The 15133-nt window shown below is 39.2% G+C and overlaps 1 protein-coding gene across 5 annotated transcripts in view; it reads right to left on the reverse strand.

Annotated features, from left to right (window-relative positions):
• Positions 1-15133, reverse strand: part of LOC105839213 (chondroitin sulfate synthase 1) — a 36098-nt gene that overhangs the window by 8744 nt on the left and 12221 nt on the right. The window contains exons 1-5 of one of the 5 annotated variants that reach the window (XM_012685367.3): positions 11775-12385; positions 5938-6052; positions 2889-2982; positions 1857-2031; positions 1050-1761 (exon numbers count right to left, since the gene is read on the reverse strand). In XM_012685367.3, the coding sequence (XP_012540821.2) occupies positions 1050-1761; positions 1857-1975 (831 nt within the window). In that variant the 5' untranslated portion in view covers positions 1976-2031; positions 2889-2982; positions 5938-6052; positions 11775-12385. Of the gene's footprint in view, positions 1-1049; positions 1762-1856; positions 2032-2888; positions 2983-5937; positions 6053-11050; positions 12386-15133 lie in introns of those variants that run through there. The other 4 variants (XM_012685364.3, XM_012685369.3, XM_012685365.3 and 1 more) reach the window with 4 other exon arrangements.

The raw sequence follows: 15133 nt of genomic DNA on the forward strand, positions 1-15133 counted from the left end.
TTTGAGAATTGAAGAAATAATGTTTTGAGATGGAAGAAAAATTGTTTCAACACGATGAATAATTTGCGGTCTGCAGTCATTCTGCTCCGATCGTTTGCAAGTTGAAAAACGCATAGGTAGAAGTGTATGCAACGTTGGATAAACCGGCGCAACGTCTAATCTTCGTTGCATGTATGTGTTAATCAGTAAATCGTTTAGTATCGCGTACATGCGTTTCTGCGAGTGCACGCGGCGGAGTCTCGGAGGAAGAAATTGAACGCCCAGAATAGTATCACGCCAATGAAACTGACCAAATGGTTGCACAGTTTGTACAATGGGATTCTAAGTAGAAGCAAATTCCTCGTGACATGAAGCAACGGCGGATTGTATGTTACTGTTGTAAAAATTATGGTCAAACGGGACGAAAAGGGAAGAAGTTAACGTCACAATTAACTTGAATATTGTTAAGGTCAAATATCACATTTACATGGTTCCATTTGTTATGTCATCGCTTTAAATTGTGGGGGAAAGCAACGTTTTCAATGACTATGCACGAAAGACCAAGGTGCAATAATGTTTTGGCAATCAACAGCATCTAGCGCCTACTTTTGTCGACTCACGATAAGATAAAACGCTTTGATTACCAATCTACGTACGACACGACGCACTTACTCCGGATGATAAAGCGGACGATAGCAAAATGTAAGCGTTCCTCGAAGAGAAGAAATATTTTTTTCCAAATCGAGCCCTTTCAATCAATTTTTCTCGTGCCTATTTCTTAATTATTTCCATTTACTTTTCATTAAAAATATGTAATTCTACATAATTTTACATTCCCGATTTGAAAAGCCTAAAACTGTATATTTTTCAAAAAAATGTTTCGAAAAAAACATGCTAATCTTTAGGAATACTTTTAAAGGATGTTCTTTAACATGATTTGAAGAGTAAACTTTTCGCCTTAGGAAAACTTCTTCAGGTCTAGTTTTATTCGTCTGTGAACAACGATCCCCTTGTAATACGATCATACTAATTTCATGCCTCCGTAAACGTCATGATGAAGAAGCATTTACCTCGTAGCTCCAAGTGCAGGGAATCCCGGCGTACTTTTTCACGCATCTTCCGAGCTCGACGTCCTCGTGCGTGGTGTACAAATGGCGCAGGCAGTACCTGATGTGCGGCACGATCCTTCTAAGCGTCTCCCTGGACAGCACCACTCCCGGACCACCCATGCAAAAGTTCTCGTCGTAATCGAGCGACAGCAGCCCGAACTCCTCCGAGTTCCCTCTTCCCGCCTGTCCGATGTACATCGCCCTTCTGGAATCGACGGATCTCAACAGGGTCTCCAACCGGTCTGCCCTCACGTATACGTCATCGTCCGCTCTCAAGAACCACTCGAAGCGGTCGCCGAAGTTGCTCCACATGTACTGCAGCATCATAAACGACTTCTTTTGCGGCGGATAGGTGTCGTCCACTCGTGGAAGCGGCACCAAAGGTAGATCCGGACAGTTTTCGGGAACCGTCGAGGATTCCGACGAGAAGAAGACTATCTTGCCGGGTAACTCCCTGCCCCAGGTCTCGTAAACAGCTTTGGCTCGTGTGTCCAGATACTTTTGAGCTGTCATCACGCCCACGAACACCAGATTCGAACTGGAGCTGTTGATTCGCTCGTCGTCTTTCAGCCACGGCACGTTTCGTTCCGATGTTCTCGGCGATGATCGTACAGCGGGCACCGAGGTCCAAATAGCGACCTGTTGCTGCTGATTGAAGACTATCAGGCGGTAACTGAGAATCAGAAAACCCAGGATCAGGCCTACGAAGAGGCCCAGAAAGGCGCTGCCCACTCCACGCCGTTTACGCATCACTGGGTGATACGTCACCTCTCCCATTTGCACTCTTTAGGGGTCCCTGGGTCTTCGGTCGAGTTCATCCTCGTACCCGCTATGGCCTCAGGTATAGTAATTAGTCTCGTCAGAGAATATCCTGTGGGCAATCCCATCGCTCTACTCGCTACCAAAATGGAGAGACTTTCTTCATGATGTCAAAAATCTCAACCTATGAATATATAAAGATCGTTCTACGTTAGTTAGAATTTTTTAAATAAAAATTATTTCTTCCGAATTTTTTTTTTTGTTACACTATTTGGTCTAAATATGTCTGTAGAAATAGAATTGCACTTTTTTACTATACCATATTCTAATTTAATTATTCTGTTAACGTTTAACAAGTGCTGTTTATAAATGTTTATAAATGTAGCAATTAAACCTTTTTATATATTACATTGAGAAGAAAACCGAAATATTATCAAGCAGACATTACTTGTTTTCTTCGATATTTATTGATAAAAAAATTTGCTTGTAATAATGAATATTTACATATACATTTTTGTGAAATATACGTCATTCTTCACATTATTTTGCTCATTTTGCCGTATTTAAATAAGGATTTACTTCATTAAAATAAATTTATATCCTACAAATATACATTTTTAATCATCTTGTTCTCGGCGTAGTATATTATTGTTTACTCTCACATTTTATTATCATTTAGAGACTAATGTATATTATCGATAAGATAACAGTTGCAGACTTTGTATCTTAATAAATAACATTTCCTAAAAGATTTTTCGTAGAAGACAGACTTCTAGAAGCAGTAAACGGACAGAGGCGTAATTGAGGTCTTAAACGAATTCTACGAGTTGCGGACTTTGATTTATGTCCCATGTTATTTGTAAAACAAACTTCGACTGTGTTTGATCTTCGTTTCTATTCGCAAAGATGCCTTTTAGTCAATTAGTCAATCCTCTTTTACATAAGAACTTCGAACTTGATTTTTTTCCATGCGTTGACATTTAACAATAATAATTCTTAATTAATGGATAAATGCAAAAAGAGATTTATAGCAAAACTCACGTCAAATTTGTCCTTCAAAGTGTCGAAGATAGCCATGTCGCATCATCTTAAAACGACGGAAGAATGTACCATAAGAATGCATTCGTATAATAATCTGAAATTAAAGCAAATTATAAACGATCGAGACAAGTTGTCGGATTAGCAATCACGAGAAAATTAAATCTAATATGTACAGCCATGCGCGGCTTTAAAAAACGAGGTCACACACGTGTTATGGCGATTCAAATTGACGACGTCAGCAATTAATACTCGGACATTTTTCGCCATCAAGCGTTGCGCGCAAGATGCGAATACTTTATTATAATACTGAAATAATCACGATATTAACGTGCATTCACAAAAGAAAGGATATTGTTATTTTGACAATACCTTTAGTTTCAAATTGAAAATCTTGAAATAAGATTGTATTGCGTTAAGTCAAAAAAATTTACTTAAAAGAAGATTTATTTTAAGATTTTATATAGTTTAATCAAGAAAATGATATTGTTATTTAAGAATAATTTTCTTGAATGGAAATGAAAAAATGTTGGATAGAAAATACTGTGTGTTCAAATCAAAGATTATAATTTTTTTTAGAATAAAATTATCGAAATAGTTATATTATATTTTTGAAATAACAACTATAGTATTGAAATAAGGCTATAATATTATTGAAATTCAAAATTTTCAAATTTTTTATAAGAAGATTATATATTGTTGCGTAATATATGAAACAATGAATGCGTTCGTATAAATATATAAAAGTTAATTTGACACTTGCTTTTTTTCTGTGTGGACTTGCAATGATTTGATCTTAATGATACAAGGTAATAATTCCAATTATGAGTTACTTAAAAAGACTGAAATCATTTTCATTCAATTCGTATGAATTTAAATTTGAATAAATCATCTTTTTTGTCGGTGTTTAATTTAAAAAATTGGACGTATAATTGGAACCGTCACTTTAAATATTAATGAAAAATTTATCATACTTATGATAAAATTCGAATTTTTCCGCACTTATAAACTATTTTTACTTTCATATAAATATTTATTGTGCGTTGTATCTTACAATTGCAGTTAAATATAGTGTAATTTAGAATTATCTAAAAAAAAACAGCGTATCATTCCGGTTGGAAGGAGCCTCAGTCTTAATAAGTTGCGGCGAGTCGACGGACATTACGTAAACTCAAGGAAAAAAAAGAAGTTTCTGCATGATCGGTATCCAACGCCCGGTCGTACGAACCGCGATAACGGAAATGGGAACAAAGAGCGGGCTCTGTGTGCATATCTGGAAAGTCGTGAAATGTGTAGCGGACGGAACGACCTGTCCAGAAATGAGAACCCGACGCCGTTACAAGTCCTTGTGCGAATTAACTGTGCCGCTTCTGTTAGGTCTTTCACGATCGCGCCCAGAAATGCAACGTTCCGTTTGCGAACCCGCGTGGCCGATTTTACCCGCGGCGCACGCGAGTACACGTTCTCGTGTATTTACAGTTAACGAGTTGATATATTTAATCGAACGACACCGGCGTTATCCGCGTTCGTACCACGAATCTCTACCGCTTGTCGTTTCCGTTCGTATCGGCGAGCCTTCGTTTACCGATCTTCACGGTCGAACGTTTGTTCGATCTGTAAAAAAAAAAAAGGTGTAAAAATAATTTCTCAGCAAGCAATTACAAATGTCTGCGGACGAAGTTGCGGTTGGACGTTTCAGTTGCGAAACGACGAGCGCGCGGTTTTTGCAGGCGGAGCGAAAATTCTAATCGCACGAAAGGGACGATGCATTCCTCGCGCGCTACCCCTCGCTCCGGACGCCCTTTCTAAATCGCATTCGCGTCATCGTCGTCTTCTAATTTATATCCCTCCGAAATCGGCGTAGACAAAGGCTATCCAGCTCTCGGGAACCGGTTTCGGGCCGGCCGATGTATGTATAATACGCGCGCATATATCGACAAAAGTATAAGTAATGAGGCACTCTTTGCAATTCCGCCGAGCCGCAAAGGTCGCAACGCAAATCCATCAGTTTTTCCCGCGGCATGTTTGTCACCGGAGGAATAATAAGCCCGCGAAGGCAGCCTCCTCTTCTCCCTCCCCTGGAACGCCCGAGAGGATTAACATAATTTTGCAATTCCGCGCGTTATACGTTCGACAATTTCTTCTGCCGGCTGGAATATCTCGAACGCCTCTCCTCGGGCTCGCGCGGGAAGATAATGAAGCAGATAATTGAACTTGCGTAATAATACGCGTGGATATACGGATTCATTATTTATAAGATCGCGCGGCCGATCGCAATCGCCGCGGATGCTTCTTAGGCAAATTCTCGCGCGTCCGCTTCCGTTCACACGTATCACGTGGGATCATTGAGGGAGACGCCGTAGGAGCTAACCCTTCTCCTTAAAAATTCATTCAAAGGTCAGTTAACTTAGGCGATGCATCGGCACAATGCGGCGGATGACAATGCAGGTTTCGCCCCGCTGCCGATCCGATCGCATCTCGCACAATTATCCGCAAAACGCATTAATCACCATCCCAATTACATCCCTCTCGTTAAATCATATCGCGCTCGCGCCAACGTGTCCTGCCTCAATAAACACGAATTTCCGTTTAGTTCGCTACTTGCAACGAACTGTACTCTTTAAATCTCGCGGAGTAAAAATTGTGCCTGTGCAATTTTTCGAGCAATCCACCGTAAAAATTCGATAAGCCGTGAGAAACGTTTCTTATTAGCAGGCAAAGCTTTGATTGATACGTGACAAGTGAAATAATATCGTTAATCACAAAGTTTTGTCGTCTTAATAAAATATTTTGATTGGCTCGAACAAAAGTCACTCGTTCCAGGGAGAAACGATAATGAATTCGACATCGAAATAATGATTTCGATGTACTATTTCTCACTGGGCGTATCAATCAAATTTCACACTCGACATTTCTCCATTGTTTACAGAGTGAAAACGAAGTTCGTGCAATCTACGAGTGATTGTTCACTCGTACGCGATTTGGAGAACCTTATCGGTCGTCTTATTATAAAATGTATTAAAAAAAAACTGTCGAATTTTGTAAGACTCACGTTTCTCCGAGAGGCCGAAGACAAATGCCACCACTTTGCCGGTCCCGCGCACAGAATCGCCAATACCGATACCGTTGAAGACACAAAGGCAGAAACGTGAATGACTTACGGCAACCTAGGAAGGCGATGCAGATGTATCGATTACAGTTACTCTTTCCGCGGCTCTTCCGTTATTACGCGAAGGGGGGAAAAAAAAAAAACCTAAACGCGTCGCGTCAGATGCAAGAACTGCTGGCTGCGGCGGTCCACGAGATGACGAGATTCGTTCGGCGCGCGAGCGGCCGGCGCGCGGTTGTAATCGCGATTACACGCGCGACTCCTCGAATCCACGAAATCCCGGTGTTCGTCCCGTTAAAGGAGACGCTCCGGAATGACGTGCGCGATCCGAGCGTGCGACGACGTACACGAGAGACGGGAGAACCGGTTTAGGCCGAAAGCCGGCGCCGCCGCGCGCCGCGGTGGATGCCGCTAGATCCGTGCGTCCGGAACGTTCGGCGATTCTCTAGCCGCACGATCGATGCCGCGGGGGGAAAACGATGAAGTGCCGTGCGTTTTAGGTCAAGGTGGCCCTTTAAGACGATAAAATTACAGGTTCGAGCCGACACGCCGCAGAAACACGGCGGACAAGGTAAAGGCGAAGGAACGTTGCTCGCGAGTTGTATGATTGGGTGTATGGTTGCTCGTGAATTCATTCGTGGGTCGTATTGAAAAGCTTATTTATCAATTTTATTGTTTATATAATATATAAATGTGTACTTTGATCTCTTCCCGTGATTAAATACTCTCTAAATTTCTTAGAGTGGAAATACTGCCACTACAATTTTTCGAGTGATTTTTCACTCAAAATATGGAATTCACTCTAATAGAGTAAGTTTTTAACTTTTATTGGAGTAGAAAATCACTCGAAAAATTATAGTGGCAGTATTTTTGCTCTAAAAAATTTAAAGAGTAAATATAATCTCTTTTTAATCTCTGGCATAATTAAAATGCCAGGGATTATCCCTTTCCAATTTATTATCCTCATTTTGTTGTCAACAAATTATAATCCATTTGCAGTGGAAATTATGCTTATTACCTATATTCATTTTTAGCAGCTTGTATCCATTACCAACACATGATGGCTTGAGAAAAAAGAGCCGAAACATTCACAACATATTTTAATTTAAACGTTTTATGATTGGCATTAAGTTATTTTCGCGCACCACGCACCACGCTTGACTCATGGTCGCTGCTTTATTTATTTTTCTTTGCTACTTTCACGAATCCCATTATATCCTATTTTTAAACCATTTATTTTTACCTCCGTTAGGTGTTAACGTAACGGTTTCAATTATGGATCGAGTCCTAATTATGGAATGAAATTTGCAATTAAATTGTTTTGGAGATTAACACGACTTAATAAAATTGTAGATAGTTTTTTACATTAACCTTTTTGTAATTATTGTAATGTAAATTTACATTATCTTTTAATCATTGCTGATATATCGGAACAAAGCGAAATATTATCGTTAACAAACTTTATAAATACCTTTTTAATAATTTCTTAAAATTACATTCTTAATAGATGTATTTAATACACAAATCATACAATAATACATTAAAAATATATATTAATGTACATTTAATTATATTGACCTATAACTTTGAAACATTTTTACATTTTCTTTTCAAAATTCACAACTAAATGTATAATAATTTCTCTTTAAAAAGTTACAACATCTATTACTCACTTAAATGACATTAATAACTTTTTAAAAACTTTTTAAGAAAAGGTATTTAAAAAAATTAAGATGTATATTTATAATATAACTTGTTTATTTTTTACTTAAATACGGCGAAATAAAATTTCTTAGTGAATAAATCAATTAAATAAAAAAATTATAGAATAAAATTCTTAGGAAATAAATTTTACAGAAACGTATATTTCGTCATCACGTCATCAAATCTTTTTGTACCCAATAAATATCGAAGAAAACGTCATAAGCACCATTTGCCCGCTTATTTTAACATCAATTTATATATCAACTTATAATAACATTTAGTGTATAAAACACCGAAAGAATATTCACAAAATAATTTCGTACGCCACAGGCAATTCTCCTGAAAGGTGGAGTTTCTAAAAGTGTTTGAAGGCGTCTTCTAAAACAACTAAACCTGGGGTGTCTGGAAACGCGATACGGTCAGCCGGTCGCGGAAATGTCGGTTTACATTAGCGACACAAGGAGTGCATATCGTCGGTTTACATTAGCGACACGAGGAGTGCATGTCGTTGATATCAAGCCGCGGCGATCACCGAGAGCGCAGGAGAGAATGAAGCTTTCTCGACTCTGAGAGGGAATGTCGCTCTTGCTAATTGTTCCCACAGACAAGGGCGAGACGCGCGAAATCATTCGCCTGACCGCTGACGACGGCTGCGGCCAGATTGCCGCGGTCATGACTCGAATCGAGGGGAGACGATCCAGTAAAGAGAGAGAGAGAGAGAGAGAGAAAGAGAGAGAGAAAGAAAGAGAGACCGTCCGATCGACCGGTAAGCTGGGGATGACCGTAGAGGAGTCATCGACTCTCGCGCGACACCGGACCACGGCGAATCGTTTCGCCGTTCATCGGATGACTCTATTTCATGGTCTACCAGACCCCCCGTGGGAATACCGACGGCTCTTACCGAATTTCTTGATCTTATCGCGCGCGCGTGTAAGCATACAGCATAGAAGCTTTCAGCAACATTGCTGCAACGTTACAATATTACGAGTTGCAATGTAACATTGCGTTTCAGAAACATGCAATATCAATATTACGTCAAAATGTTCCAGTAATGTTGCAGAAATATAATAAAATTCTGAAAATATACATATTAAAAAACATGCGTCAAGTGTTCCAAATATACGTGCAACTTCGTGTAAGAAGACATTTGTGACATTTTTAAATAGTTTTGTGAAATTTAAATATTTGGATTTGTGTGCAATATTTATACCAAAGATTATAATCTTTTTGAGATTTATAATAGAACAGTAAATTGAACAATTTTTTTAATAAAAAATAAAATTATCATACATGATTGTGCAATTAATACATGATAAATTGTACAATTTACTGTTTTATTATAAATCTCAAAAAGTATAATTAATTGGCTATAAATATTAATGCTAGGAAATTCATATATATTCATATATATGTATTTATTAATATTATTGCTTTTGACAATAACTAAAATAATGCTACTTAATTAAAATAATGCTACATAGATAATAAAATATTGTGTAAGTTTTTATTTTTATAAATATTTTTATAAATTTATTAAAATGTAATAATAATTTTCTAATTTTCTACTATGCTTCTAATATATTTTAGATTTTAATAGGTAAACTTTGAGAGTATATAAAAATATTCAAGAGAAATAAGAAAAAAACTCATTGCAATTGCGTAAATTCACAATTTTTTATCCGAATTTTGGATGCAAAAAGATTATAAAGTTGCACAAATTGCAACAAATTTCTTTTTATCTCTCTTGTCTTTATATATTCTCAAAGTTTATCTACCAAATTTGAAGCGTGTTATGCATATATTTATAGCAACGCGTTTCAATGCATCAAATACATTGCACCGTAACATTGCAGCAGTCTTACATTGTAATATTTCTCAGGGCGGACATTTCAGCGTTGCCGCAAGCTTGCAGTAACATTGCAGAAACATTTCGCAACGTCCACGGAATATTACAATATTTCAATGTAAGATTTCTGCAATGTTTTTGTAATCTTTCGGTGCTGTATGGGAGCCCGCACAAGTGGATTTTCTTTCGAGTGTTGCTGGCGTCATTGATCGGAATTTTATCATCACGCGGATGTATTTTCTTCGGTGACTTAAAGTACCGAGATACGTGAGTGCCCCCCCCCCTCTCTCTCTCTCTCTCTCTCTCTCTCTCTCTCTCTCTCTCTCTCTCTCTCTCTGCTCTTATCTCTAGCTTTAAGCGTGCCCGATGAGTAGAGCGACGGAGAAGCGACAGATGATCTTCTTTCTGGAAAACTGCTAATTCGCAACGTCATACGTCGCTATGAGAGGCACAGCTGTGTGGTCATTGAGATTTGAAGAAATGCCCGACGCTAGAAACAGGAGCGTCGTGAGAAGGTGCACTAACCCTGCTGTTCATTGCGATCGCCGGTTGAATGAACCGCATCAGCAAACTAGAGGATTGAACAACACGACGACGGGGAGATTATCGTGCATCACCGAGAGCTTGGTTGTAAAAATCGTTGAAGACCAGAATACATTTTAACGTTTTAACTTTGACACATATGCGACTTCTTATTTGCTTTATTTCCTGCCCGACTCAACTTGCAAAGTTTCTTTTTTTTTTGAAACGTTAGCCGCTGAAAAATTATTACAAAAGGTAAAGATGTAAACATGTTTTTTTTTAAAGATACCTGAAAGAGAAACAATACACGGAGAGAATTTTCTCTTAAAAATTATCCTTAAAATCGTGGTAATAGTGAGACAACGCGAACCTTGAAGAATTTTACTATACTTTTAACAAAATTTTAGTAAATCGAGGCTTAATTCGAGATTCACGTTATCTCGCAATTATCACCATTTTAAGGGTAATTTTTAAGAGAAAATTCTCCCCGTGTATATCTTCTTTTTTCCTCCAAAGGGAAAATCAAGTGGTTTACTTCGCTTACAGTCGAGTCTCCGCAGAGTTTGGGTAAATGGCGAATATTTAATAATAATTAAAACTTATTAAACAGAATTAATACGTGAAATTGAGACCGATGTTGCAGGCCTACGTCTTCACGTTTGACAAATATTTGTCGCTCTATAAAACCAAATTGAGGCACGGGGGGATTATTCTGTGTGATTGCTGGAGTATTACTGAAGCAAGTAAAATCATCTCTCACCGGGGACAACAGCGAACATCCGTACGCTCAACTGACGTTGATTTTGTTGGACGCATCGCGTCACGTTCTTCCGCGGAAGAAACGACGGATTTCTTCGGCGGAGAGGGAGGAAAAGGGTAAACAGAAGGCACGTTTCATTGTGTCGTCTTATCAAAATCGATCGCGCGTCCGCGGAATGCGACCAAGGAGAGAAAATAAATCTCCCTCTCGAAGGAGAAACTTACTTTTCGAAGCTCGACCGACCGACTTCGCTCGTCAATGCCACACACGCCGTTTCCGTTCGCACATCACACGTGGTGGTTGCACGTCTCGTCTTTTACGACGAAATACATACCGCGTATTTGCGGCTTACACCTATACTCCACCCTCCCGGCAACCGTAAGCCTTCGCGCGCGAAACCGCACAATTTGTATTCGCACTTATGTATTTTATATGTATACATAGGCGAGACACAAACTACGAGCGCGACTCTCGTGACGTCTCTCCTTCGCGCCCACCAGGCGGTCCATTGCCGATTATTAATTCGGCCGATATACCGACTTACCGATCACTATATTAAGCTATTTTAAGCGGACCGATTTAAACGCCAAAGCGGAGCCGCCGCTTTCTCGGGAGAGAAGGAGAATAAAAAGAAGCCACTGTCCCCGCAAGAGAAAAAGAAAACCGGAGCTTCGTTCTTCTTTTCTCTTTCCCTTTCCTCTTGCAAGTTCGCCTCGGACGGTTCTCAATTTGACATATGTAAAAATACGAACGGCACTTTTTCCCGACCGGTTTTCCCTCACCCGCACTTCCCCAAGGCGATCCACTCTTTACCGCGGTGCACGCGCGACAGAAGCGTTTTATTAAAAGGGGAGGGCGATAAGGAGGACCCGGTTTTTCTTTCTTAACGTTTGGCAAACGCGACGCCGACCGTCGTGCAATCGCGCGCGACTAAGCGGAGAGGCTTACCGAGGGCCGAAGAGCAAACCCCCTCGCAGCCACGCCGGAAATGCAATCTGATTAAAAACCAGCGCGGAACAACAGCGGCGGCGGCGGCGGCGACTGCCGTAGCGCGTGTGTGTTGCGAGCAGGATGCCACCGCCGCGACTGAGAGGGACCGGAGTCGACGGTCACCGCAAAGGCGCAAAGGAGGCGAACGGAGCGCAGCCGGCACGCACGACGAGCGAAACCGACACGGCCGGATCCTAAAACCGACCGGCCGAGAGAGCTTTTCGATCGACAGCTTCCGCCTACTCCTCGGCCAGCTGGACGCCAATCCTTGCCACCCCGGGATTGTCCCTGACCCCCCGTGGGACCGAATCTCCGCCTCTTCCGGTTCTAACGTCCCGGAATTAGCTGAACAGTGAACGACTGTTTCGAGAAAAATATCGAGACTTCGGAACGGCAGATTGCAAATTAATTGATACCTTCTAGGTCTAATTTTCATAAACTGTAAAAAATTTGGTGTTAAATTTAACGCATTTCACGTATCCTGGTTTATCCGTTCAAATTTAACATAATGCAAATGTGTTTAAAAAAAAACACAAATAATTTATAATAAATTTTTAATAAAAAATGTTTTTACTGAGATATGTTTAGTGTTATATGTAACTAAAACAAAATGTTATTTTAAGATTTGAAAAAAGTAGTTGTTTATGGTTTCTATGAAATTAAAATGTTAAATTGACATAATTTATGTATTAAAAACCTTGGCGGGAACCAAACAATAGAAGACAGCGAAATCTTTATGATTAATGACATAAAAAGTACGTCCGTTTAACATATGATAACTGTTACAAAAATAAAACTAACACAGTTTATTTTTTCACTTTAACATGTAAAATATGTCTTCAAAAATTTACGTATTTACATTATAAATAAAAATTGTGTTATTTTAACTCTTGAAAATATTTAATATAAGATTAATATACAAAAATATAAGTAACATTTATGATGATGTGTTAAATTAACACATATATGTGCTAAAAATTCAACACAAAACTTTTCGCACAGGAAAATTTTAACACAAATACAAAATGTTTTTTACCGTGTATAGATTTAATTAAAATCGTCATTTTTTATCTGAATATGTAATTATGTTAAGTTGTTTTTATTTGATCATTGACTGGTGCAATGACCTTATATTCCGGATGAATTTCGCCCCGCGTGATAGGCTTATGAGCAATCTTGCGCAATCAAAACACCCTCGGATATCTTCGAATTTATCGCGCACATTTTTAACTTTTTCATCAAAAATAGAGAGAGAAAGAGAGGATTGCTTTTTATTAATGTTTATTTAAGATCTCTGGTATTTTAGCATGTTAAAGTATCGTCAAAGTATTTCGAGTATTTGAGTAGAATAACGTCCCGTTACTTATTTGCGTCAGGTTAATATAAAAGAGCCTATTATTTTGTATGATTTAGAGTTAAGGCAGAAACGTTAGTGCCTCGACGTTTTCGCTAATAAAAGTTGACCCTTTTCTCAAGGATCAACCTCATCTTACGTACACATGCTTACTTCCCGTCCGTTCTAATATTCGACAAAATTAAACCGCCGTGTGTTTTTAATAGAACAGCGTCTGTATTTCACATATTTGAAACCTTGTAAAAATAACAACTCGGGAAAAATCTTCACATCAAGGATCAAATTATATCAGAGCGGATCTAACTTTGTTAGTCGATTTGATATAATTTGACTTCTATTTTGATATAAAGATTTTTTTTTTCAAAAGCTAATAATTGTTGGCTTGTATTTATTAGCCAATGATTATCATTAGAATGCTTTTAAGCTCAAATGCTGTCGAATCGAGAATAGAAATTTCTATTCAAATCTGTGCAACTTGTAAACCTTAGAAAGACAAACGTGATAAATACGGAAAATTCCGACACCCACTGATAACAGGAACAAATAAGATTTCTTCGATCTGCGACGGTGGCTGACAGTCGACTGAGGCCGTTGAAGCGCAGTTTCTCTCTGCCACCGAATTACAATGTAAAATCCCCTGGATCGCAGGATGACTGAGAATTATTGGCGGCAAGCGCCTGACACGTGCAGTAGCGATCGAAAATTATGCGTAATAACAGTTTGCAAAACTACCCAGCAGTCGACGACCACCGTGGCCGCGTGTGATGAGTCACTTTCGTTAATCGTAAGCGCATTCCGCTTTTCGAATGACACAGCGCATCCGCGGGTCGATCGGGGATCATTAGAGCGAGTCATTAATCCCCCCCTCCCTCCCCCGCGTTAAGAGATAAGTGACCGCAAGATGTATTTAAATAAATATTCAATTGTACTCGATCGCTATATGTGCCTGCATCAAGCGCCGTGCAATCTTCTCATTCAATGGTGATCTGTCTATCGATTCGAGCCAGCGTCTGGATCGTTAATGAACCGGAAAAGTGGCGAATTGAAAGATCGGCTAAACGCGTCTTCCGTGTTTGGTACTTGATATTGAAACAGATAACGGTGTTTCGTAACGCAATTTCTTCCCTCGATCGACCGTTAATGATTCATTTTCTTGAGTGATTAAACGCGATTTTAATCGCTACTTGCCCAACTTGTCAGTTATTTATCGATACTTTATTTCCTCGAAAAATCCATCCACTCGCAATATCACAGCTTGTGTTTGAAGCAAGTTGATTAATGTGTATAATGTCTGTAATTAATTAAGACTATTTAAATACAACCGATAACAAAACGATAGCATTTTGTTTTGTTAAATAAAAGTTTGGCTTTTAAATTTTATTACTATAATTTTTATTTTTACTCACTTTATTCATTTCATTCATTACGTATAAGCTCGATCAATTATATACGTATAATTAATTAAGTTTGCTTATATATAAGTGAAAATGTGGCAATACTTTATTTTACGGAATGGGGAAGTTTAAATCGCTAAACTTTACCGCTGCAACTTCAACTTTCGGCACCATTCGCGGAAGCACGTTTGCCGGTGCTTTCGTAATTTTCGTGTGTATCAGCAGAAATTTGGAGCGAATAAATCGAGCGCCGAACTCTCCGTCTCCGCGACGGGCATTACGCACAATTTTACATCGCACACATGTGCGTGACACATCATTGCGAGTGCTCGTTAAAAGCGTCCACCCATATAGTAAGAACAGTAGAAGCCGCCGTTACAGCCGCAAATGGCTGCGTGTCTGTAAAGCAGGAACTTCCGTCGAAATAGAGGCGAATTGAACTACCTTTACGCTTCGTAAATTTCGCATTATCTCTTATTCGCCGCGCTCGATTCTTGATAGACCGGAACGATCGAATTAAGACACGCAGGAACGATGCGTAGGAGTGCATGCGCGTAAAAAAAAATTGC

This window comes from Monomorium pharaonis, chromosome 4 (assembly GCF_013373865.1).
Source record: "Monomorium pharaonis isolate MP-MQ-018 chromosome 4, ASM1337386v2, whole genome shotgun sequence".
Lineage (NCBI taxonomy): Eukaryota > Metazoa > Arthropoda > Insecta > Hymenoptera > Formicidae > Monomorium > Monomorium pharaonis.